Source organism: Coregonus lavaretus (genome assembly GCF_964263955.1).
Source record: "Coregonus lavaretus genome assembly, contig: HAP1_SCAFFOLD_1406, whole genome shotgun sequence".
Lineage (NCBI taxonomy): Eukaryota > Metazoa > Chordata > Actinopteri > Salmoniformes > Salmonidae > Coregonus > Coregonus lavaretus.
The window spans coordinates 23,490-50,913 of NW_028158646.1; the positions used below are offsets into that span (position 1 = coordinate 23,490).

General features: G+C 45.2%; 1 protein-coding gene across 1 annotated transcript in view; it reads right to left on the reverse strand.

The window, feature by feature from the left end:
• Positions 1–14,205: 14,205 nt before the first annotated feature.
• The window catches only part of LOC311123718 (ras-related protein Rab-21), a 29,281-nt gene continuing 16,062 nt past the window's right edge, over positions 14,206–27,424 (reverse strand). Inside the window, exons 2-7 of the mRNA XM_084197956.1 lie at positions 24,863–24,922; positions 23,553–23,660; positions 23,180–23,243; positions 19,023–19,077; positions 18,619–18,707; positions 14,206–16,526 (exon numbers count right to left, since the gene is read on the reverse strand). Coding sequence (XP_084054082.1) covers positions 16,384–16,526; positions 18,619–18,707; positions 19,023–19,077; positions 23,180–23,243; positions 23,553–23,660; positions 24,863–24,922 — 519 coding nt within the window. The 3' untranslated portion in view covers positions 14,206–16,383. The remainder of the gene's footprint in view (positions 16,527–18,618; positions 18,708–19,022; positions 19,078–23,179; positions 23,244–23,552; positions 23,661–24,862; positions 24,923–27,424) is intronic.

Genomic DNA, 27,424 nt, shown 5'->3' on the forward strand with positions numbered 1-27,424 from the left:
GAGGGGATGTGTACAGGTTGGGTTGGTTGTATCTAGAGGGGATGTGTACAGGTTGGGTTGGTTGTATCTAGAGGGGATGTGTAGAGGTTGGGTTGGTTGTATCTAGAGGGGATGTCTACAGGTTGGGTTGGTTGTATCTAGAGGGGATGTCTACAGGTTGGGTTGGTTGTATCTAGAGGGGATGTCTACAGGTTGGGTTGGTTGTATCTAGAGGGGATGTCTACAGGTTGGGTTGGTTGTATCTAGAGGGGATGTCTACAGGTTGGGTTGGTTGTATCTAGAGGGGATGTGTAGAGGTTGGGTTGGTTGTATCTAGAGGGGATGTCTACAGGTTGGGTTGGTTGTATCTAGAGGGGATGTGTAGAGGTTGGGTTGGTTGTATCTAGAGGGGATGTGTAAAGGTTGGGTTGGTTGTATCTAGAGGGGATGTGTAGAGGTTGGGTTGGTTGTATCTAGAGGGGATGTGTAGAGGTTGGGTTGGTTGTATCTAGAGGGGATGTGTAGAGGTTGGGTTGGTTGTATCTAGAGGGGATGTATACAGGTTGGGTTGGTTGTATATAGAGGGGATGTGTACAGGTTGGGTTGGTTGTATCTAGAGGGGATGTCTACAGGTTGGGTTGATTGTATCTAGAGGGGATGTGTAAAGGTTGGGTTGGTTGTATCTAGAGGGGATGTGTAGAGGTTGGGTTGGTTGTATCTAGAGGGGATGTGTAAAGGTTGGGTTGGTTGTATCTAGAGGGGATGTGTAAAGGTTGGGTTGGTTGTATCTAGAGGGGATGTGTAGAGGTTGGGTTGGTTGTATCTAGAGGGGATGTGTAAAGGTTGGGTTGGTTGTATCTAGAGGGGATGTGTAGAGGTTGGGTTGGTTGTATCTAGAGGGGATGTGTACAGGTTGGGTTGGTTGTATCTAGAGGGGATGTGTACAGGTTGGGTTGGTTGTATCTAGAGGGGATGTGTACAGGTTGGGTTGGTTGTATCTAGAGGGGATGTGTAGAGGTTGGGTTGGTTGTATCTAGAGGGGATGTGTAGAGGTTGGGTTGGTTGTATCTAGAGGGGATGTGTACAGGTTGGGTTGGTTGTATCTAGAGGGGATGTGTACAGGTTGGGTTGGTTGTATCTAGAGGGGATGTGTAGAGGTTGGGTTGGTTGTATCTAGAGGGGATGTGTAAAGGTTGGGTTGGTTGTATCTAGAGGGGATGTGTAGAGGTAGGGTTGGTTGTATCTAGAGGGGATGTCTACAGGTTGGGTTGGTTGTATCTAGAGGGGATGTGTAGAGGTTGGGTTGGTTGTATCTAGAGGGGATGTGTAAAGGTTGGGTTGGTTGTATCTAGAGGGGATGTGTAGAGGTAGGGTTGGTTGTATCTAGAGGGGATGTGTAAAGGTTGGGTTGGTTGTATCTAGAGGGGATGTGTAGAGGTTGGGTTGGTTGTATCTAGAGGGTAGTAGGATGTGTACAGGTTGGGTTGGTTGTATCTAGAGGGGATGTCTACAGGTTGGGTTGGTTGTATCTAGAGGGGATGTGTAGAGGTTGGGTTGGTTGTATCTAGAGGGTAGTAGGATGTGTACAGGTTGGGTTGGTTGTATCTAGAGGGGATGTGTACAGGTTGGGTTGTTAACCAAGGCCTTGGCTATTCAACTTCCACGGAGGACAGTAAGTCAGTGTCCGGGCCTCGTATATGAATATGGTTAGCGTTAGTTCCTAGTGCCTGCAAAGTGAATAGACCCCCATTAGCATTCCACTAACTTCCTCATAGCCTAGCATGAGTATTCCTTAAAAGGCTGTTAATAGGGCTTCTGTGGACTGAGGCCCAGTCCCAGTCTTCAGCTGGCTTCTCCTCAGAGTGAATCATACAGACTTGCAGGAGGAAGAGCAGCACAGATCAGTGAATCAAATAGTGGCCATGTCCAAATACCCATACTTGCATCCTAAACAGTAGGCCGTTTGAGTATGCGAAAAAAAGACACTCTTGGCATTCCACAAATTAACTTTTAAAAAGGCACACCTGTTAATTGAAATGCATTCCAGGTTATGAAGCTGGTTGAGAGAATGCCAAGAGTGTGCAAAGCTGTCATCAAGGCAAAGGGTGGCTACTTTGAAGAATCTCAAATATAAAATATTTTTTGGTTACTACATGATTCCATATGTGTTATTTCATAGTTTTGATGTCTTCACTATTATTCTACAATGTAGAAAATAGTAAAAATAAAGAAAAACCCTTGATTGAGTAGGTGTGTCCAAACTTTTGACTGGTACTGTGTGTATATATACACACTGCTCAAAAAAATAAAGGGAACACTTAAACAACACCATGTAACTCCAAGTCAATCACACTTCTGTGAAATCAAACTGTCCACTTAGGAAGCAACACTGATTGACAATACTATTCACACGCTGTTGTGCAAATGGAATAGACAACAGGTGGAAATTATAGGCAATTAGCAAGACACCCCCCAATAAAGGACTGGTTTTGCAGGTGGTGACCACAGACCACTTCTCAGTTCCTATGCTTCCTGGCTGATGTTTTGGTCACTTTTGAATGCTGGCGGTGCTTTCACTCTAGTGGTAGCATGAGACGGAGTCTACAACCCACACAAGTGGCTCAGGTAGTGCAGCTCATCCAGGATGGCACATCAATGCGAGCTGTGGCAAGAAGGTTTGCTGTGTCTGTCAGCGTAGTGTCCAGAGCATGGAGGCGCTACCAGGAGACAGGCCAGTACATCAGGAGATGTGGAGGAGGCCGTAGGAGGGCAACAACCCAGCAGCAGGACTGCTACCTCTGCTTTTGTGCAAGGAGGAGCAGGAGGAGCACTGCCAGAGCCCTGCAAAATGACCTCCAGCAGGCCACAAATGTGCATGTGTCTGCTCAAACGGTCAGAAACAGACTCCATGAGGGTGGTATGAGGGCCCGACGTCCACAGGTGGGGGTTGTGCTTACAGCCCAACACCGTGCAGGACGTTTGGCATTTGCCAGAGAACACCAAGATTGGCAAATTCGCCACTGGTGCCCTGTGCTCTTCACAGATGAAAGCAGGTTCACACTGAGCACGTGACAGACGTGACAGAGTCTGGAGACGCCGTGGAGAACGTTCTGCTGCCTGCAACATCCTCCAGCATGACCGGTTTGGCGGTGGGTCAGTCATGGTGTGGGGTGGCATTTCTTTGGGGGGCCGCACAGCCCTCCATGTGCTCGCCAGAGGTAGCCTGACTGCCATTAGGTACCGAGATGAGATCCTCAGACCCCTTGTGAGACCATATGCTGGTGCGGTTGGCCCTGGGTTCCTCCTAATGCAAGACACTGCTAGACCTCATGTGGCTGGAGTGTGTCAGCAGTTCCTGCAAGAGGAAGGCATTGATGCTATGAACTGGCCCGCCCGTTCCCCAGACCTGAATCCAATTGAGCACATCTGGGACATCATGTCTCGCTCCATCCACCAACGCCACGTTGCACCACAGACTGTCCAGGAGTTGGCGGATGCTTTAGTCCAGGTCTGGGAGGAGATCCCTCAGGAGACCATCCGCCACCTCATCAGGAGCATGCCCAGGCGTTGTAGGGAGGTCGTACAGGCACGTGGAGGCCACACACACTACTGAGCCTCATTTTGACTTGTTTTAAGGACATTACATCAAAGTTGGATCAGCCTGTAGTGTGGTTTTCCACTTTTAATTTTGAGGGTGACTCCAAATCCAGCCCTCCATGGGTTGATAAATTTGATTTCCATTGATACTTTTTGTGTGATTTTGTTGTCAGCACATTCAACTATGTAAAGAAAAAACTATTTAATAAGATTATTTCATTCATTCAGATCTAGGATGTGTTATTTTAGTGTTCCCTTAATTTTTTTGAGCAGTGTATATACAGTGGGGGAAAAAAGTATTTAGTCAGCCACCAATTGTGCAAGTTCTCCCACTTAAAAAGATGAGAGGCCTGTAATTTTCATCATAAGAAAATAAGTATTTGGTCACCTACATGGAAAATAAGTATTTGGTCACCTACAAACAAGCAAGATTTCTGGCTCTCACAGACCTGTAACTTCTTCTTTAAGAGGCTCCTCTGTCCTCCACTCGTTACCTGTATTAATGGCACCTGTTTGAACTTGTTATCAGTATAAAAGACACCTGTCCACAACCTCAAACAGTCACACTCCAAACTCCACTATGGCCAAGACCAAAGAGCTGTCAAAGGACACCAGAAACAAAATTGTAGACCTGCACCAGGCTGGGAAGACTGAATCTGCAATAGGTAAGCAGCTTGGTTTGAAGAAATCAACTGTGGGAGCAATTATTAGGAAATGGAAGACATACAAGACCACTGATAATCTCCCTCGATCTGGGGCTCCACGCAAGATCTCACCCCGTGGGGTCAAAATGATCACAAGAACGGTGAGCAAAAATCCCAGAACCACACGGGGGGACCTAGTGAATGACCTGCAGAGAGCTGGGACCAAAGTAACAAAGCCTACCATCAGTAACACACTACGCCGCCAGGGACTCAAATCCTGCAGTGCCAGACATGTCCCCCTGCTTAAGCCAGTACATGTCCAGGCCCGTCTGAAGTTTGCTAGAGTGAATTTGGATGATCCAGAAGAGGATTGGGAGAATGTTATATGGTCAGATGAAACCAAAATATAACTTTTTGGTAAAAACTAAACTCGTCGTGTTTGGAGGACAAAGAATGCTGAGTTGCATCCAAAGAACACCATACCTACTGTGAAGCATGGGGGTGGAAACATCATGCTTTGGGGCAGTTTTTCTGCAAAGGGACCAGGACGACTGATCCGTGTAAAGGAAAGAATGAATGGGGCCATGTATCGTGAGATTTTGAGTGAAAACCTCGTTCCATCAGCAAGGGCATTGAAGATGAAACGTGGCTGGTTCTTTCAGCATGACAATGATCCCAAACACACCGCCCGGGCAACGAAGGAGTGGCTTCGTAAGAAGCATTTCAAGGTCCTGGAGTGGCCTAGCCTGTCTCCAGATCTCAACCCCATAGAAAATCTTTGGAGGGAGTTGAAAGTCTATATAAAAGTATTGAGAAACTTTTGTTATTGACCAAATACTTATTTTCCACCATAATTTGCAAATAAATTCATTAAAAATCCTACAATGTGATTTTCTGGAGAAAAAAAATCTCATTTTGTCTGTCATAGTTGACGTGTACCTATGACGAAAATTACAGGCCTCTCTCATCTTTTTAAGTGGGAGAACTTGCACAATTGGTGGCTGACTAAATACTTTTTTTCCCCACTGTATATGGCATATTTATGTGTGGTGGTCAATGACTTCTGCATTGTAAATCATGAGTTAAACTCACTCTGTCAAGATAAACATGACTGTTACAGTCACGCCCCCCATCATGAGAGGGTAATAACCTCAATGGCCTCTTCCTGGTTAAATAAAGTATTCTTGCAGTCTACGAGACGTACAGTTGGTGGTAGAAAATGTAGAAATTAGTAAAAAGAAAAGAAAAACCCTGGAATGAGTAGGTGTGTCCAAACTTTTGACTGGTACTGTATATATATATATATATATATATATATATATATATATTTTTTTTACAGCACTTCGGTTTCACTAAGAAATATGTTGAAATGGAACCAAATTACGTTTTGGTCTTCAGTCCTTTTTAAATAGGATAGATGGGCTATATGGGTTACGGTATACAGTAGGTGGAATGTGATAGTCTGCCTATAACCAGCCTGAGTACACCTATAACTCCATTCCAATTCTATTCAGAGTTTAGAGAAATTAATCGAGCTATCATCAGGCTGGTTAATGCAATGCATGTGAATTTGTAAAAATGTTGAATTTGTAAAAATGAACCCGCACTCGGTCCCGCCCCACCTACTCAGCCAATCAGGAGCCGCTACTGCGTTGCGGCCGTGGCATACTGAATACTTTTTACTAATAATAATAATAATAATAATATGCCATTTAGCAGACGCTTTTATCCAAAGCGACTTACAGTCATTCGTGCATACATTTTTGTGTATGGGTGGTCCCAGGGATCGAACCCACTACCTTGGCGTTACAAGCGCCGTGCTCTACCAGCTGAGCTACAGAGGACCACAAACGGTACATACTAAATAGTACACGATGATAAGTACATATTATGCAGTTTAAGTATGTAGTACGCTAGAATGGCTATTTGGACACGGACACTGTATCTGTATGGGAAAATAATATATGATATATATTTTAACAAAATGTATGTGCATGCACACTATGTACATGTATGAAAATTACAGATATCTTAATAAATGGACATATTACAAAATTGTCTGTTTTCATGTATTTCTCCCCCCCCCAAAAAAAGAAAAAAATATTTTTTTATTTCTACATTTGTTAATACCAAGTGTTTCAGAGATATATGAACAGAATACTTGATAAGAACATAATTATATTACCAGATGTTATATGAAAGATGTGTGATGTAGACTGCAAAATACAAAAACACTTGGTTCTACACGTTGTATACTTCGTTCTCATTTCTGAAACAAGAGACCATTCTGTTCTGATGGGATTTTTTACTACAATTGTTTAACAACAATGACATCAGCTTTGTTTATATTTCTACTGTTAGGAAATATACGGTATACATTGCCAAGAGCAGATTCTATGATCCAGGTGGAACAATCTTGCCTTCACATTGCATTCTTCATTCTATTCTGCATTAGCAAACAGAAATAGATTGTTTGATTTTCAACTTGTTATCAATGCTTAGTTCTCACAATGTCATCCATTTTTCTTTGGGTCATAGTACTATATGTCATAAAATCATTATAAAAGGAGTAAGATTCAGATATAGAATTAACTTTTTTTCTAAGTGAAGAGCAGAAAGCCAGTAAAGGTGCTGTGGTGATTATTGTCATCAAAGATGTGAAATCCTTCCATCAGCCGAGTGTAGACCTCATCTCCTGCATCCAACTGCAGCGTGACGCCATTGGATCCACCGTCCTCTGAGTCTGAAACATCATCGGTCACAGTCACCATTAGCTGTGTATTTTTAAACAGCGACACTCTTCTCTTCTTACTCTTGGCTGTAAAGGCAGTGTATGTGAAGTAGTAGACTCCTTTAACCGGTGCTCTAAAGACACCCGTCACCGGACTGTAAGCGTCACCAACATTGTTGAAGACATGTTTGTAGACCAGGATGACATCCTCACTATTTGGTCCTTTGGATTCAGCCAGCGAGGCTGAGAAGGCCACCTTCGGTCTCTCTCTGTTGTCTCCCTTCAGTTCCTCCACGGTGGCTCCCATCTCATTCAGTTTGGCGCTCTGTTGTGTCACAATGGCTCTCAGCTCCTGGAGTAGGACTCTCTGTTCCTCCACCTGGTTCTCGCTGGCTGTCGGTCTGGCTTCCAGAGAGAAAGGCTTGTTGTCATTGTTTCTAGTTTGAAGAACCAGCATCTCAGAGACGCAGCTGCGGAGAACAAACAGCAGAGCAACAATGGTCCTCATCTTCCAGATCAACTCTGGGATCCTTTCGTATCAAACACCTAAACTCATGATTTATAGACAAATGAATAGTTAAGCATTTACTCAGTAATGTATTGTTAATACTTAACTGTCCTTGGACAGGTGCCGATGTTGCATGTTCTGATGTTCAAGTTCAAATTCCAAAGTTTCTATTTATCCAATGGCAGACAGTTAACCCTCTCTGAAATACTTGGTGTGTTAACAGAATACTTTATATTAATAGAATGATATGAACAGATGTAGAGGGCAGAAAGACAGTTAAAGACATGCTCCGGTACTTTGGCGACTAAGAAAATATATTTTTAACCTCCCGCTTTGAGCCATGTGTCAATGTATAGTTCATACATGCATAATCTATGAGCAGAATTACTGTTTTACCTCAATTAACCATCAGATCCCTAGTTTAAAAGCAACTGTTTTTTAAGACATTTTCTCTACATTTCCCCCGACGTGGGCCATCCCCCCTAGCAATTCGAGTTCTAGCCAATGAGCGTCAGCCTCTTGCATTTGAGTGACAGCTAGCAAGAGGCCTGCCCAGCGTTATCCAGTGAGGTTGCAGGGCGGGCCCAATGGCTCAGTGGACACAGCAGAGCGAGAGAGCAACAACGTGATGCACATATGTGATGTAGTACACCATTTCCGGGGACCACTATTGGCTTGTGAGTGCAACTTTCAGAACTACTGGCTAAAAAGTATACAAACGTACCTGGAGAATCTCTTTAAGGTGCTGTGGTGATTAATGTCATCATAGACATGATGTCCTGATTTCAGACTAGCGTATTGTAATGATACAGTCCATTTTTATCTGATCTAAGACTGTGGATTGAAGCACATCATTACAGACGTCCAGGGTCAAGTACACTACATGACCAAAAGTATGTGGACACCTGTTTGTTGAACATCTCATTCCAAAATAATGGGCATTAATATGGAGTTGGTCCCCCCATTGCTGCTATAACAGCCTCCACTCTTCTAGGAAGGCTTTCTACTAGATGTTGGAACATTGCTGAAACAGGAAAGGGCCTTCCCCAAACTGTTGCCACAAAGTTGGAAGCACAGAATAGTCTAGAATGTTATTGTATGCTGTAGCATTAAGATTTCCCTTCACTGGAACTAAGGGGTCTAGCCCGAACCATGAAAAACTGCCCCAGACCATTATTCCTCCTCCTCCAAACTTTACAGTTGGCACTATGCATTGGGGCAGGTAGCGTTCTCCTGGCATCCACCAAACCCAGATTCGTCTGTCGGACTGCCAGATGGTGAAGCGTGATTCATCACTCCAGAAAACACGTTTCCACTGCTCCAGGGTCCAATGGCGGCGAGCTTTACACCACTCCAGCCGACGCTTGGCATTGCGCATGGTGATCTTAGGCTTGTGTGCGGCTGCTCGGCCATGGAAACTCATTTCATGAAGCTCCCGACTAACAGTTATTGTGCAGACGTTGCTTCCAGAGGCAGTTTGGAACTTGGTAGTGAGTGTTGCAACCGAGGACAGATGATTTTTAATGCGTTACGCGCTTCAGCACTCGGCGGTCCCATTCTGTGAGCTTGTGTGGCCTACCACTTCGCGGCTGAGCCGTTGTTGCTCCTAGACGTTTCTACTTCACAATAACAGCACGTACAGTTGACCGGGGCAGCTCAAGCAGGGCAGAAATTTAACGAACTGACTTGTTGGAAAGGTGGCAGCCGATGACGGTGCCACGTTGAAAGTCACTGAGTTCTTCAATAAGCCCATTCTACTGCCAATGTTTGTCTATGGAGATCGCACAGCTGTGTGCTCAGTTTTATACACCTGTCAGCAACGGGTGTAGCAGAAATAGAATCCACTAATTTGAAGGGGTGTCCACATACTTTTGTATATATAGTGTATCTCAATAGTCAGCTGAATCACCCAATCTCAGGGTTTAAATGACATGGGTAATATTTGAGTGGTGTAAATGGATATTTAGGTAGACCTCCACATGGTGATAGACTGACCAGGTAGACCTCCAGGTACAGACTGACCAGGTAGACCTCCACATGGCGATAGACTGACCAGGTAGACCTCCAGGTACAGACTGACCAGGTAGACCTCCAGGTACAGACTGACCAGGTAGACCTCCAGGTACAGACTGACCAGGTAGACCTCCACATGGTGATAGACTGACCAGGTAGACCTCCACATGGCGATAGACTGACCAGGTAGACCTCCAGGTACAGACTGACCAGGTAGATCTCCAGGTACAGACTGACCAGGTAGACCTCCACATGGTGATAGGCTGACCAGGTAGACCTCCAGGTACAGACTGACCAGGTAGACCTCCACATGGTGATAGACTGACCAGGTAGACCTCCACATGGTGATAGACTGACCAGGTAGACCTCCAGGTACAGACTGACCAGGTAGACCTCCAGGTACAGACTGACCAGGTAGACCTCCACATGGCGATAGACTGACCAGGTAGACCTCCACATGGTGATAGACTGACCAGGTAGACCTCCAGGTACAGACTGACCAGGTAGACCTCCAGGTAAAGACTGACCAGGTAGACCTCCAGGTACAGACTGACCAGGTAGACCTCCAGGTTCAGACTGACCAGGTAGACCTCCAGGTACAGACTGACCAGGTAGACCTCCACATGGTGATAGACTGACCAGGTAGACCTCCAGGTACAGACTGACCAGGTAGATCTCCAGGTACAGACTGACCAGGTAGACCTCCACATGGTGATAGACTGACCAGGTAGACCTCCACATGGTGATAGGCTGACCAGGTAGACCTCCAGGTACAGACTGACCAGGTAGACCTCCACATGGTGATAGACTGACCAGGTAGACCTCCACATGGTGATAGACTGACCAGGTAGACCTCCAGGTACAGACTGACCAGGTAGACCTCCAGGTACAGACTGACCAGGTAGACCTCCAGGTACAGACTGACCAGGTAGACCTCCAGGTACAGACTGACCAGGTAGACCTCCAGGTAAAGACTGACCAGGTAGACCTCCAGGTACAGACTGACCAGGTAGACCTCCAGGTACAGACTGACCAGGTAGACATCCAGGTACAGACTGACCAGGTAGACCTCCACATGGCGATAGACTGACCAGGTAGACCTCCAGGTACAGACTGACCAGGTAGACCTCCAGGTACAGACTGACCAGGTAGACCTCCACATGGCGATAGACTGACCAGGTAGACTTCCAGGTATAGACTGACCAGGTAGACCTCCAGGTACAGACTGACCAGGTAGACCTCCAGGTACAGACTGACCAGGTAGACCTCCACATGGCGATAGATTGACCAGGTAGACCTCCAGGTACAGACTGACCAGGTAGACCTCCAGGTACAGACTGACCAGGTAGATCTCCAGGTACAGACTGACCAGGTAGACCTCCACATGGTGATAGACTGACCAGGTAGACCTCCACATGGTGATAGGCTGACCAGGTAGACCTCCAGGTACAGACTGACCAGGTAGACCTCCACATGGTGATAGACTGACCAGGTAGACCTCCAGGTACAGACTGACTAGGTAGACCTCCAGGTACAGACTGACCAGGTAGACCTCCACATGGTGATAGGCTGACCAGGTAGACCTCCAGGTACAGACTGACCAGGTAGACCTCCACATGGTGATACAGACTTTGGACCAGAATGGTAGAGTAACCAAGGGTCTGTTCAGGAGGGTGCATTACAAACAGAATGTTCAGATATAAATATATTGTGTAGAATAGATATTGTCCGTCATGTAGAACAGTGAATTGTATTCATCAGCTATACATTACATTCCAATCTGCTACATTGTGAACATTTCACCTCACTGAATGTTAAATCAGCTGATCTGAAGGAGGAAGCTCCAGCCCCAGAGAATGACGCAGCGCTAATGGCAGCCTGCCTCGTGGGGAACCAGCCAGCCAGGCTTCTGACACGGTTGGCAGCCTGCCTCGTGGGGAACCAGCCAGCCAGGCTTCAGACACGGTTGGCAGCCTGCCTCGTGTGGAACCAGCCAGCCAGGCTTCAGACACGGTTGGCAGCCTGCCTCGTGTGGAACCAGCCAGCCAGGCTTCAGACACGGTTGGCAGCCTGCCTCGTGTGGAACCAGCCAGCCAGGCTTCAGACACGGTTGGCAGCCTGCCTCGTGGGGAACCAGCCAGCCAGGCTTCAGACACGGGTTGGCAGCCTGCCTCGTGGGGAACCAGCCAGCCAGGCTTCAGACACGGTTGGCAGCCTGCCTCGTGGGGAACCAGCCAGCCAGGCTTCAGACACGGTTGGCAGCCTGCCTCGTGGGGAACCAGCCAGCCAGGCTTCAGACACGGGTTGGCAGCCTGCCTCGTGGGGAACCAGCCAGCCAGGCTTCAGACACGGTTGGCAGCCTGCCTCGTGGGGAACCAGCCAGCCAGGCTTCAGACACGGTTGGCAGCCTGCCTCGTGGGGAACCAGCTAGCCAGGCTTCAGACACGGTTGGCAGCCTGCCTCGTGTGGAACCAGCCAGCCAGGCTTCAGACACGGTTGGCAGCCTGCCTCGTGGGGAACCAGCCAGCCAGGCTTCAGACACGGTTGGCAGCCTGCCTCGTGGGGAACCAGCCAGCCAGGCTTCAGACACGGTTGGCAGCCTGCCTCGTGTGGAACCAGCCAGCCAGGCTTCAGACACGGTTGGCAGCCTGCCTCGTGTGGAACCAGCCAGCCAGGCTTCAGACACGGTTGGCAGCCTGCCTCGTGTGGAACCAGCCAGCCAGGCTTCAGACACGGTTGGCAGCCTGCCTCGTGGGGAACCAGCCAGCCAGGCTTCAGACACGGTTGGCAGCCTGCCTCGTGGGGAACCAGCCAGCCAGGCTTCAGACACGGTTGGCAGCCTGCCTCGTGTGGAACCAGCCAGCCAGGCTTCAGACACGGTTGGCAGCCTGCCTCGTGTGGAACCAGCTAGCCAGGCTTCAGACACGGTTGGCAGCCTGCCTCGTGTGGAACCAGCCAGCCAGGCTTCAGACAATGGTTGGTTGTGGTTACTGGAGTTGGGTTCAGAGAGGGGCTAACCACAGGGACAGACAGGGATTGCAATGTGCATGCATACCAATTCTCCCCGAGTGTGCACTCATGCACTCCTCCCCACACATTTAAAAAATCATTGGATTGGTGTAGGACTATGCATGGGCTAGATGGAGATTCCACCATCTCTCTTACACCAGTCCAATAACATATCTGCATGGAATCGGTGTTCATCGCCACAGCAACAGTAGCAAAAGACACAAATTACCCTCACACCATTTAGATGCTCACAGCCTCTAGAACAACGCAAACCATGGTGGTTTGATATTCTGAATTGCTTCACTGAAGACCGAGCTTGTCAAATGTGTAGGGGAATCTCTCGCTTTATCACATTATGTGTACACAGTACGCAGGCCAGAGGCTGCGGTGACTGGGGTCAACCAGTCTGCACCGTACGGTTAAGTCTCACGCAGGCCAGAGGCTGTAGTGACTGGGGTCAACCAGTCTGCACCGTACGGTTAAGTCTTACGCAGGCCAGAGGCTGTAGTGACTGGGGTCAACCAGTCTGCACCGTACGGTTAAGTCTTACGCAGGCCAGAGGCTGTAGTGACTGGGGTTAACCAGTCTGCACCGTACGGTTAAGTCTTACGCAGGCCAGAGGCTGCAGTGACTGGGGTCAACCAGTCTTCACCGTACGGTTAAGTCTTACGCAGGCCAGAGGCTGTAGTGACTGGGGTTAACCAGTATGGTTCTCTTCATTCTCTCCAGGTCTGAAATGGAGCTTTTCATCCTGGTGCATGGCAGAGTAGCAGATCTGGGTTCAAATACTATTCCATATCATTACAAACACTTCAGCTGTGACTGAGCTTGGAACTAAAAGTGAAAACCCTGCCCATCTGGCTAGATCTTGAATAGTCTTTGAACCCAGGTCTGTAGAGTAGAGACCAATCATGAATCTCTCCCCGTTTCCCCCTGCAGAAATCCATCATAGACATGACTAAATAAGATGAGTTAACATAAGATCTGGAATGAATGGAACGTCTCCCTCCCTCCCCGTAAGTCTCCTGTTGGTATAGTCAGCGTCAGAAGAACTTCTATACATCGTGTTGTTGATCACAGTCCGTTGGTATCGTCTTAGGAAGATACAGTATTAGAACATGTCCTCTTCCAATAACATTTTAGTCATTTAGCAGACGCTCTTATCCAGAGCGACTTACAGTTAGTGAGTGCATACATTATTTTTTATTTTTTTCATACTGGCCCCTCATGGGAATTGAACCCACAACCCTGGCGTTGCAAACGCCATGCTCTACCAACTGAGCTACATCCCTGCCTACCATTCCCTCCCCTACCCTGGATGACGCTGGGCCAATTGTGCGCCGCCCCATGGGTCTCCCGGTCACGGCCGGCTACAACAGAGCCTGGATTCGAACCAGGATCTCTAGTGGCACAATAATAAGCAGTACGTGACTACCGAACACTATGCATTGTGAATATGTTTGAGTCCAAGTTGAACACCGTTGGAGGATGTGTAGTGAAGCTTCAATTGTTTCTTTAAAAAGAACGACAATGTATTTGACACCTATGCGTTGTAAATAGTTATAATTGTTATATTACAAAACACTTGACACTAGCAGTTAAAAAAAAGTACAATTCCAGAAAGTGTGCTTTCACCCACAATTGTTATTTCATTTTACAATCATTAACAAGACTATTGTACACTTTTCTACACCTGCGCGTTGTTTTCCCAAAGCTTGTAAAAGCAGATAAAATATCCAACGTTTTTAATACTCATCATACGTTTGTTTTTGTTTTTTACAATGTATTTTTTTTTTTGTCATTTCATTTTCAGAGCAACTCGGCAAAACAGGAAGAAAACGCAGTATATCAAAAGCATTGATAATGACGGGCCAGTGCAAAAATCTGCATTTTAAATCAGAGAGAAAGAACGAGAGAGAATGAGAGAGGGGGGAGAGAGACCTGCCATATATATATATATTTTTTTGTATTCATAAAGGGTCTCAGAGTAGAAGTGGTGATCTAGGATCAGTTTTGTCTTTTAGAACATAAATCAACAAGGTTACACAGACAGGTGGGACTCCTACCGAGATGCTTCATGAATACAGTCCAAGAAAGGGGCTGGATACAGTCCAAGAAAGGGGCTGGACGACGGATCCAGAGAGCTATCACAACTTCACCACAGCAGAAGAATCAGTACAAAAGGGACAGATTTCCATACAACATGTACTTTAGTTATTAATAATACAAGAGTTTGTTTTTACTTTAGAGAAAGAGGACAAACCAACGAAGCCTTTCAGAGACGGATCACCCCCGACATGCACATTTATCCTCGCAGAAATAAAAAGTCCCAAAATCAGGGGTATGAGTGTTTCCCATTTATAACTTAGTACTGTCTGTCTGTGTGTGTTCATTTGGGAGAGGTGGGGACAGTGTGTGTGTTTACGTGTATTTCATGACGGTGTGTTGGAAGTCCATCTGCTAGCTTGTAGAAAGACAGAGGAGAGGTGGATTCCTTCCTTTCATGTTCTCTTCACCTCTTCATCACTCATATAGATGGTCAGGAGGGGGTGTCAGAAGTCTCATAGATGGTCAGGAGGGGGTGTCAGAAGTCTCATATAGATGGTCAGGAGGGGGTGTCAGAAGTCTCATATAGACGGTCAGGAGGGGGTGTCAGAAGTCTCATATAGATGGTCAGGAGGGGGTGTCAGAAGTCTCATATAGACGGTCAGGAGGGGGTGTCAGAAGTCTCATATAGATGGGTCAGGAGGGGGTGTCAGAAGTCTCATATGGATGGTCAGGAGGGGGTGTCAGAAGTCTCATATAGGTGGTCAGGAGGGGGTGTCAGAAGTCTCATATAGATGGTCAGGAGGGGGTGTCAGAAGTCTCATATAGATGGTCAGGAGGGGGTGTCAGAAGTCTCATATAGATGGTCAGGAGGGGGTGTCAGAAGTCTCATAGATGGGTCAGGAGGGGGTGTCAGAAGTCTCATATAGGTGGTCAGGAGGGGGTGTCAGAAGTCTCATATAGATGGTCAGGAGGGGGTGTCAGAAGTCTCATATAGATGGTCAGGAGGGGGTGTCAGAAGTCTCATATAGATGGTCAGGAGGGGGTGTCAGAAGTCTCATATAGATGGTCAGGAGGGGGTGTCAGAAGTCTCATATAGATGGTCAGGAGGGGGTGTCAGAAGTCTCATAGATGGGTCAGGAGGGGGTGTCAGAAGTCTCATATAGGTGGTCAGGAGGGGGTGTCAGAAGTCTCATATAGATGGTCAGGAGGGGGTGTCAGAAGTCTCATATAGATGGTCAGGAGGGGGTGTCAGAAGTCTCATATAGATGGTCAGGAGGGGGTGTCAGAAGTCTCATATAGATGGTCAGGAGGGGGTGTCAGAAGTCTCATAGATGGGTCAGGAGGGGGTGTCAGAAGTCTCATATAGACGGTCAGGAGGGGGTGTCAGAAGTCTCATATGGATGGTCAGGAGGGGGTGTCAGAAGTCTCATATAGATGGTCAGGAGGGGGTGTCAGAAGTCTCATATAGATGGTCAGGAGGGGGTGTCAGAAGTCTCATATATATGGGTCAGGAGGGGGTGTCAGAAGTCTCATATGGATGGTCAGGAGGGGGTGTCAGAAGTCTCATAGACCGTCAGGAGGGGGTGTCAGAAGTCTCATATATATGGTCAGGAGGTGGTGCCAATGAATGAATATGACTGTATAAAGAATAGTGTCTAAGCCAGCACATTGTTCCATAGAGGGAGAAGTGTAGTGAGTAAAGGTTACGATGACTCAGAGGGAGGATAGCAGTCTTCATGTCATCAGGAGGGAGATGAGAGGGGAGGCTGAGGGCAGAGGCAACAGTCCTGGTTGTTGAAGGGGGGGTTGGAAAATGGGAGGATGGGGTAAGATGGGACATGGAGGTGGGGGGGTTAAGCGGATGAGCAGCAGCCCCCCGCGGCCGTGGCGGCTTGGGGCTCGTCGTCCACGATCTGTACCCCCCTCCGTGATGATGTTGACTGGCTGGCTCCGTTACCCTTCGCCCTCTCCTCCGCTTGGGCCGTCTCCATCATTCCTGTCAACAACAGGGAGACGAGAGGGAGACAGTCAGTCCTGTGGGAGCCAAAGTCCTACCAACAGAAGCTGAAAGTCCTACCACCACCAGAAGCTGAAACTCCTACCACCACCAGAAGCTGAAAGTCCTACCACCACCAGAAGCTGAAAGTCCTACCACCACCAGAAGCTGAAAGTCCTACCACCAACAGAAGCTGAAAGTCCTACCACCACCAGAAGCTGAAACTCCTACCACCACCAGAAGCTGAAAGTCCTACCACCAACAGAAGCTGAAAGTCCTACAACCAACAGAAGCTGAAAGTCCTACCACCAACAGAAGCTGAAAGTCCTACCACCAACAGAAGCTGAAAGTCCTACCACCAACAGAAGCTGAAAGTCCTACCACCAACAGAAGCTGAAAGTCCTACCACCAACAGAAGCTGAAAGTCCTACCACCAACAGAAGCTGAAAGTCCTACCACCAACAGAAGCTGAAAGTCCTACCACCAACAGAAGCTGAAAGTCCTACAACCAACAGAAGCTGAAAGTCCTACCACCACCAGAAGCTGAAACTCCTACCACCACCAGAAGCTGAAACTCCTACCACCACCAGAAGCTGAAAGTCCTACCACCACCAGAAGCTGAAAGTCCTACCACCACCAGAAGCTGAAAGTCCTACCACCAACAGAAGCTGAAAGTCCTACCACCACCAGAAGCTGAAACTCCTACCACCACCAGAAGCTGAAAGTCCTACCACCAACAGAAGCTGAAAGTCCTACAACCAACAGAAGCTGAAAGTCCTACCACCAACAGAAGCTGAAAGTCCTACAACCAACAGAAGCTGAAAGTCCTACCACCAACAGAAGCTGAAAGTCCTACCACCAACAGAAGCTGAAAGTCCTACCACCAACAGAAGCTGAAAGTCCTACCACCAACAGAAGCTGAAAGTCCTACCACCAACAGAAGCTGAAAGTCCTACCACCAACAGAAGCTGAAAGTCCTACAACCAACAGAAGCTGAAAGTCCTACCACCAACAGAAGCTGAAAGTCCTACCACCAACAGAAGCTGAAAGTCCTACCACCAACAGAAGCTGAAAGTCCTACCACCAACAGAAGCTGAAAGTCCTACCACCAACAGAAGCTGAAAGTCCTACCACCAACAGAAGCTGAAAGTCCTACCACCAACAGAAGCTGAAAGTCCTACCACCAACAGAAGCTGAAAGTCCTACCACCAACAGAAGCTGAAAGTCCTACCACCAACAGAAGCTGAAAGTCCTACCACCAACAGAAGCTGAAAGTCCTACCACCAACAGAAGCTGAAAGTCCTACCACCAACAGAAGCTGAAAGTCCTACCACCAACAGAAGCTGAAAGTCCTACCACCAACAGAAGCTGAAAGTCCTACCACCAACAGAAGCTGAAAGTCCTACCACCAACAGAAGCTGAAAGTCCTACCACCAACAGAAGCTGAAAGTCCTACCACCAACAGAAGCTGAAAGTCCTACCACCAACAGAAGCTGAAAGTCCTACCACCAACAGAAGCTGAAAGTCCTACCACCAACAGAAGCTGAAAGTCCTACAACCAACAGAAGCTGAAAGTCCTACCACCAACAGAAGCTGAAAGTCCTACCACCAACAGAAGCTGAAAGTCCTACAACCAACAGAAGCTGAAAGTCCTACCACCAACAGAAGCTGAAAGTCCTACCACCAACAGAAGCTGAAAGTCCTACCACCAACAGAAGCTGAAAGTCCTACCACCAACAGAAGCTGAAAGTCCTACCACCAACAGAAGCTGAAAGTCCTACCACCAGAAGCTGAAAGTCCTACAACCAACAGAAGCTGAAAGTCCAACTACCAGAAGCTGAAAGTCCTACCACCAACAGAAGCTGAAAGTCCTACCAACAGAAGCTGAAAGTCCAACTACCAACAAAAGCCAAACATCCTACAAACTAAAGCTTTAATTCCAAATCTACTAAATTCAGAAGTCCTACCAACAAAAGTGAAAGTCCTACCAGTTGGTCCATTGTAATATAATCATTTCAAGTATTTTATTTTTGTCTCAACCTGAGACATTAAATTCATCACTATTCCATAACATGCCAGAATGGCTGCTTACTTTTACACAGGTCCAGAAATAGTTCTTCTATTCCTTTGTTTAGTTTGGCTGACGTGTGATAGTGTTTAGCCCCCACTGACTCTGCATACCTGTGAGGAGAGGAATTTGACAGAGAAACAGACCAATCAGTTAGACCAATCACCATTCAGTTGTCAACATTCAGACCAATCACCATTCAGTTGTCAACATTCAGACCAATCAACATTCAGTTGTCAACATTCAGATCAATCACTATTCAATTACATCAACATTCACAAACAAAGGAGTCTGTTGACTTCCTGTTTAGACAACGCCATGAAAGGGTATTCCAAAAGCAGTATAGCACCATAGGCTGATAAGACTGAACAGCCCTGCTGTACAAGGTCTCTACGATAAAGTTACAGGAGAAGAGTGATGAAACGAACCCTTCTGCCTCTTCCACTGATACATGTCTCTCCTTCTCCAGATCTACTTTATTACCTATGAGAAGAACAAAGAGGACGTATTAGTTCAGAGATCACATACTGCATATTTAACATTAGCACCACCAACTGTACGTCTCGTAGACTGCAAGAATACTTTATTTAACCAGGAAGAGCCCATTGAGGTTAGAACCCTGTAACAGTCATGTGTATCTTGACAGAGTGAGTTTAACTAATGATTTACAATGCAGATGTCATTGACCACCACACATAAATATATATATATATATACATATATATATATATATATATATATATATATATATATATATATATATATATAAATATATATATATATATATATATATATATATATATATATATATATATATATATATATATATATATATATATATATATATATATATATATATATATATATATATATATATATATATATATATATATATATATATATATACATACATACACACACACATATACATACATACATATATACACACACACACAGTACCAGTCAAAAGTTTGGACACCTTCTCAATCAAGGATTTTTCTTTAGTTTGACTAGTTTCAACATTGTAGAATAATAGTGAAGACATCAAAACTATGAAATAACACATATGGAATCATGTAGTAACCAAAAAAGTGTTAAACAAATCAAAATATATTTTATATTTGAGATTCTTCAAAGTAGCCACCCTTTGCCTTGATGACAGCTTTGCACACTCTTGGCATTCTCTCAACCACCTTCATGAGGTAGTCACCTGGAATGCATTTCAATTAAAAGGTGTGCCTTCTTAAAGTTAATTTGTGGAATTTCTTTCCCTCTTGCGTTTGAGACAATCAGTTGTGGGGGTGGTATCCAGAAGATAGCCCTATTTGGTAAAAGACAAAGTCCATATTATGGCTCAAATAAGCAAAGAGAAACGACAGTCCATCATTACTTTAAGACATGAAGGTCAGTCAATATGGAACATTTCAAGAACTTTGAAAGTTTCTTCAAGTGCAGTTGCAAAAACCATCAAGCGCTATGATGAAACTGACTCTCATGAGGACCGCCACAGGAAAGGAAGACCCAGAGTTACCTCTGCTGCAGAGGATAAGTTCATTAGAGTTAACTGCACCTCAGATTGCAGCCCAAATAAATGCTTCAGAGTTCAAGTAACAGACATCTCAACAACAACTGTTCAGAGAAGACTGCGTGAATCAGGCCTTCATGGTCGATTGCTGCAAAGAAACCACTACTAAAAGGACACCAATACAAAGAAGAGACTTGCTTGGGCCAAGAAACACGAGCAATGGACATTTGACCGGTGGAAATCTGGTAGGGAATTGAATGTTCATTTCTCTACCATAAGCCGCATCCGACGTCGTTTTATAGAATTTGTCCAATCGGCCTCATAACCGCAGACCACTTGTAACCACGTCAGCCCAGGACCTCCACATCCAACTTCTTCACCTGCGGGATCGTCTGAGACCAGCCACCCAGACAGCCAATGAAACTGAGGGGTATTTCTGACTGTAATAAATCTTTTTTTGTGGTGAATAAAATCATTCTGATTGGCTAGGCCCCCCAGTGGATGTGCCTGGCTCCCAAGTGGGTGAGCCTATGCCCTCCCAGGCCCACCCATGGTTGCACCCCCGCCCAGTCATGTGAAATCCATAGCTTAGGGCCTAATTTATTTATTTCAATTGACTGATTTCCTTATATGAACTGTAACTCTGTAAAAATCGTTTAAATTGTTGCGTTCATATTTTTGTTCAGTATTTGGTCATTTTTCTTCCTAATTTTCGTGGGAAAACAAACATTTAAATAACTTTACTACAGCAGTTAATGTAGTTAAGATTAGAGCCAGACGATAAATCGTCTGACCAATATTATCAGCCAATATTAGCCTTTTACAAAAAAAAACACTTGTTTCTTTATTCCACAGCTAAAGCGCCGATAATATATATACACAGAATAAACCAATCCGTCTGAGCTGCTCACTGAACATCATACAGCCCTAAATCACAACGTGAGAGAGAGTAGGCATTGTGGTTTGACAGTGAGTAGTTTGCCACAGCCAGCGACAGCATATTTGAATGAGTAAATCATCTAAAAGTACACTTCACCAAGCAAGCAGCCATGTCCTCATCACATTCTCACTTTGGTAACGTTAGCTGGCTAGCTAGCCACCAAGGTAGTTAGCCTAGCTAGCTAGCAATCTGTGCTACTTATGTGCGAACACTGAACTGGTGCTAAAGTGAACAGTCATCCTTGATACAAAATGAACACCTGTTACTGTCTGGACCTATTATGTTAGTGGGTTTATTCAGTTAGTTTTCTGAAATATGCAATTAGCAAAAAGCAAGACAATTGGCGCAGATCTATCATTCAGGCCACGTGCTTGCATTCATGATGAGCTAAGATTGTTAGCTAGCTAGTTAAAATTTGAATGTGTGACTAAAACCAGTGTGGCAAAGGATTTTCTTGCATGAACATTTTTCGGTCATCAGCACATGCCATCAGTTGAAATATAAAATGTTGTATTGAATAAGAGTGTAATTTACATGATGTTTCAGTAAGAAAACATTTTCATAGTGCTTGCCTTAACAAGCTCTCATTGCAAGGTTGCCATGAAGTGTTTCTTTACATGACCTGACATCTAGTGGTGACATTACGAACTGCATGTTACGGCATTTCACTGTCTTGGTTGTGAACAGTGCAGTTTCAGATTGACTTTAAGACAGTTTAATTCATTCAGCCCTTCTAGTTTGTATTTACTTTTGTATTTTTTGAGGATATATTTGCCTTTTGGTGGATATCATGTAAACCACAAATAAGATGTTCTTAAATAATGTGTCCATTTTAATATTTAGTTAAGAAATCATCATTTAGAGTATCTGTTAATCCATTGGAGCACAATTTGTGAGAAAGAAGAAGTCGGTTTTTCATGCCACAATCGGTGACTTTTGCCTCCCTAAAATCGGCATCGGATCCAAAACTCCCATATGGGTCGGGCTCTAGTTATGATGTCACATAAAGGGCTCTAGTTATGATGTCATATAAAGGGCTCTAGTTAAGATGTCACATAAAGGGCTCTAGTTAAGATGTCACATAAATGGCTCTAATTAAGATGTCACATAAAGGGCTCTAGTTAAGATGTCACATAAAGGGCTCTAGTTATGATGTCACATAAAGGGCTCTAGAGTTATGATGTCACATAAAGGGCTCTAGAGTTATGATGTCACATAAAGGGCTCTAGTTAAGATGTCACATAAAGGGCTCTAATTAAGATGTCACATAAAGGGCTCTAGTTATGATGTCACATAAAGGGCTCTAATTAAGATGTCACATAAAGGGCTCTAATTAAGATGTCACATAAAGGGCTCTAGTTAAGATGTCACATAAAGGGCTCTAGTTATGATGTCACATAAAGGGCTCTAGTTAAGATGTCACATAAAGGGCTCTAGAGTTATGATGTCACATAAAGGGCTCTAGTTAAGATGTCACATAAAGGGCTCTAGTTAAGATGTCACATAAAGGGCTCTAGTTATGTCGTCACATAAAGGGCTCTAGTTAAGATGTCACATAAAGGGCTCTAGTTATGATGTCACATAAAGGGCTCTAATTATGATGTCACATAAAGGGCTCTAGTTATGTCGTCACATAAAGGGCTGTAGTTAAGATATCACATAAATATTGTGGGGGATGTAACCACAACAAAGTCAACAATGACTTCCTCCATGCAACTCTTCCTGCATTTGAAAGGTTCCCTAGCTGATGGTCTACCTGGTCAGAGAACTTTGTGAACGTCAGGGTTGAAGGTTCTAGGCTGCAGTTTTGACATTTCAGAGGGAGAGAGAGCCATGGGATGCGTTTGAAGCAAATTGAGCTGTCTGACAGCGGTCTTATGTGACTGAAATTTGGAGGCAACAGAATATCAGAGACAAACTAACTACATTCTAGACTCCCTTCATCCTGGCAACGTTATGAAATTATTAGGATGTCTATTTAATTACAGGGCCCGTAACTAAACTAAATTCTCTGCGCACCTTCAAAGATCGATCCATTAACACGGTGAAATGTGACAAACAATAAAATACATGTTGAAAAGTGAAAGGTGAAAGGTTAGCCATGGTCTGCAGTAACTTACCTACTATACATAAACAAATCTCATTCCCCAACATTTTCCTCAATTCTTTGACCCAGTTTTTCACCTACAAAGCAAAACATTACATTTCATATCGATTTACAGTTCAAGAAAACACATTTCAACATTAGAACACATATATAGACACTGATGCAAATTAAATATGAATATGTAAATCAAACAAAACATTTCAGTAATATATTCGGACATTTCTATGTAACTAATTTTTTGCAATGATGTTCTTCTCTTCAGAGGCAGTGTCCTTAATAGCACCCTATAGCCCTATGGGCACTGGTCAAAAGTAGTGCACTGTATAGGGAATACGGTGCCATTTGGACCACAGCCCTGCTGTTCTCCCTGAGGAGATCATAGCTACCTTCTGGAAAGAGTCCTCATCTGTGATGTCATAGACCAATATAGCTCCATTGGAGTCTCTGTAGTAGATTGGCCCTAATGCGTGGAACCGCTCCTGACCTGCTGTATCCTGGGGTGGAGAGAGAGAGCCAGAGGGGAGGGAGTGATAGAAAGCGAGAGAGAGCAGATTATTTCAAGGCCAAAGTCCACCTGATCAAGCCTCTGGGGAAAAAAGGTAGTTTGAAACAATAACCATTGACAGTGACTGGCTTCAGATTGGTGGCAAGAAGGAAGGAACACCTGTGAGCCAGACTGATTCAGCCAGATAACCTACTAACTATGCATCTCTCCCTGCCTGCTACAGACTGACTCAAATCAAAATGGATGCCAAATTCCTGTTCCTATTGCATAAAATGAGGCAGGACCATATGTTACAGGACAGAGAGAGATCACTGCAGGACCATATGTTACAGGACAGAGAGAGATCACCGCAGGACCATATGTTACAGGACAGAGAGAGATCACTGCAGGACCATATGTTACAGGACAGAGAGAGATCACTGCAGGACCATATGTTACAGGACAGAGATCACAGCTGCTCAGCCAAGACGCCTTTTGACTCCAAACGGCACCCTGTTCCCTATGTAGTGCTACTGTTGATCAGAGGCCTATGGGAGTAGGGGTGTCATTTGGGATGTCACCTTTGACTCATGGTCAGTGGGAGTAAACGACATCTCCATTCCCTTACGACATCTCCATTCCCTTACGACATCTCCATTCCCTTACGACATCTCCATTCCCTTACGACATCTCCATTCCCTTACGACATCTCCATTCCCTTACGACATCTCCATTCCCTTACGACATCTCCATTCCCTTACGACATCTCCATTCCCTTACGACATCTCCATTCCCTTACGACATCTCCATTCCCTTACGACATCTCCATTCCCTTTGTGGCTCTGCATCGAGACAGTTGGAATTGGAATTGTACAGCAAACAGACTCGGTCTCTATGGTTCCTTATAATAATGCATTACCACAGTAAGCGTGTGTGTGTGTGCGTGTGTGTGTGTGTGTGTGTGTGTATGCGTGTCATCTCACTATGCATGAGTTTGTCACATGATGTTTCAGTAGTAGTAAAAACGTTCACAGCCAGAAGGCATCATTTCTTTAAGGAGGAAAAGGAACCCAAAGCAGGGAGCTACATAGCTCAAATGGCACCCTATTCCCTATACGGCCCTGGTCAAAAGCAGTGCACCATGTAGGGAACAGGGTGCCATTTGGGATGCAACGGAGCGTCAAACATGCCGAGAAAGAGAGCAGGCCTCACCCATATGGCCAGATTCACCCTCTTCCCTGTGATGTTGAGCTTCTTCGTGAGGAAGGACGCCTGGAAGAGAGGAAACAGATCAGTCATATGTCTTGAGAAACAGACACAGTAACAGGCCCTGTGTTTTAATGACTGATGATGACTTGGGGAGTAACGGACAGATTTGGAATAACATTAGAAGACATTTGTATGTATGTGAGTGACTGACACAGTATTAACTAGATTGAGCACTTTGGCTCCTATCAAAAGGTCCTGTGGAGAAACCTGCAGGCATAAAAGCTACACGGGGAGGAACAGGCGCAGACATTAGCGGTGACACTGGCCCTGGTGACCAAAGATAGGGACGGTGGCCCCCTTAAATTAAAATAAATAAATTGGTCATTTAGCAGACGCTCTTATCCAGAGCGACTTACAGGAGCAATTAGGGTTAAGTGCCTTGCTCAAGGGCACATCGACAGATTTTTCACCTAGTCGGCTCGGGGATTAGAACCAGCGACCTTTCGGTTACTGGCACAACGCTCTTCACCGCTAAGCTACCTGCCGCCTTGCCTGGCAGTAGATGTGTGCCATTTTGGAAAACTATCCCCGTTAGCCTCGTCATCTACCTGGAAAACCATTCACGTTGGGAACACATTCCTTCTTAGTATGTAAGACCTACCCCTCTACTTTGACAACTTGAGTAAGTTAAGTCATTCTGTTCCTATTCCACAGTAATGATCTGGTTCGAAGCATCTCTGTTGTGGTAACATCATCATCTCTGGATTCTCTTCCTCATTAAGACACAAAAGGGATCCATAATGAGCTCCGTTGAAAAATGACGATGGAATAGAAAAACTTTTAGTTGAATGCGAATTCTACTCAGGAAAGGTAGGCAGTAACTTTCTAATTTACCCGTCTATCAGAGGAAAAATTACAAGAAAGGACATCATTTATTTCTCAGTTAGACTGACATTTCAGCATCTGCCTGCCTCGGAGCTTTAGATTTGAAAAAGGACTGAAAGTTCGAGAGAGAGAGAGACGGTGAGAAACAGATAATGAGTTTTAAAATAGCTCAAAAACAGCATGAAGATGCAACAACAACATATGCTAATGTAATTAAGGCCTAGACAGGTTTACTAGGCTAGGTGACAACACATTGCATCCCCGTCGTCAGTCGACCAGCACATGATCACAATCACATGTAGCTCAGCAGGGTTCTAGAATTCCAGTCAGTCCACTGTATCCACGGTAACACGCTATCCAGACAGAACAGTAGAACAGCTCAGTCACGTAAACTAATCCAGGAAAACCTGAGGATACTGATGGAACGACTAGGACTTGTTAAAACCATTCAGATTCTGTTTTCATTCTGATACGGACTCAAACCGAATGAATATGTCAGGGAAAGTAATCTGAAGATGAAGCCTACTAACGAGGGCATTGCGTTCTTCCACCTCTGGCCTGCTGGCTCCCCCTACCTCTGCGGAAGCACAGTTCGCGCTCAGCCCAGTCAAAACTGTTCGCTGCTCTGGCACCCCAATGGTGGAACAAGCTCCCTCACGACGCCAGGACAGCGGTCACTCACCACCTTCCGGAGACACTTGAAACCCTACCTCTTTAAGGAATACCTGGGATAGTATAAAAGTAATCATTCTACCCCCCCCCCCCCCCACACAAAAAAATTTACAAAAATAAAACAAATACAAAAAATAAAAAAAATATATAAACCAACACCTTTTTTTTACATAAAAAAAAAAGAAGAAATATATATAAAACAAGTGAATATTACAAATATACCCTATAAATAAAAAATTTACAAATTAGAAAAATATAAAAAAAGAAATGGTAAAGTGGTTGTCCCACTGGCTATCATTAAGGTGAATGCACCAATTTGTAAGTGGCTCTGGATAAGAGCATCTGCTAAATGACGTAAAGGTAAATGCAGGTATGATAGCTAGGGTAAGGGTATGATAGCCAGGGTCAGGGTATGATAGCCAGGGTAAGGGTATGATAGCTAGGGTAAGGGTATGATAGCTAGGGTAAGGGTATGATAGCTAGGGTAAGTGATTGACAATCAGTGTTCAGTTCATACATGATGCAACACCTCTCAAATGTGTTGTCCTGTGGTTATTGATTTCTTTCTGCAGCTATAAGACAGGCCATTTCCACACGTTTCAACCAGGCATCCAGATGTCCAGTTAGGGTAGAGACACGTTCAAAATGTGCCTTGGTGGAGGATGGTATTAAGACTGGGATTTTGGTTCCTGACTCCCTGCCCCACAACTAAACCAATCACCTCCAAAGCATCTACGTTTCCTCCGAGACAGAAGCTAACAGTGAAAGTCAAAAGTAGGCCTATGTGAACTCAGATAAAATACCGCATCACAATCACAGACAACTTTTCTCCAACAGGAGGGTGTTTTTTTTTTTACCCAGCATCCTCCCATTAGCTTCTAGAGCTGGGCAGCACATGTTGTAGGCTCTGGGATGAGCTAATGGCCTGGCTGCCTGCCTGGAGCCTCTGTCTCTGGACCAGGCCCAGGCTCTGGGATGAGCTAATGGCCTGGCTGCCTGCCTGGAGCC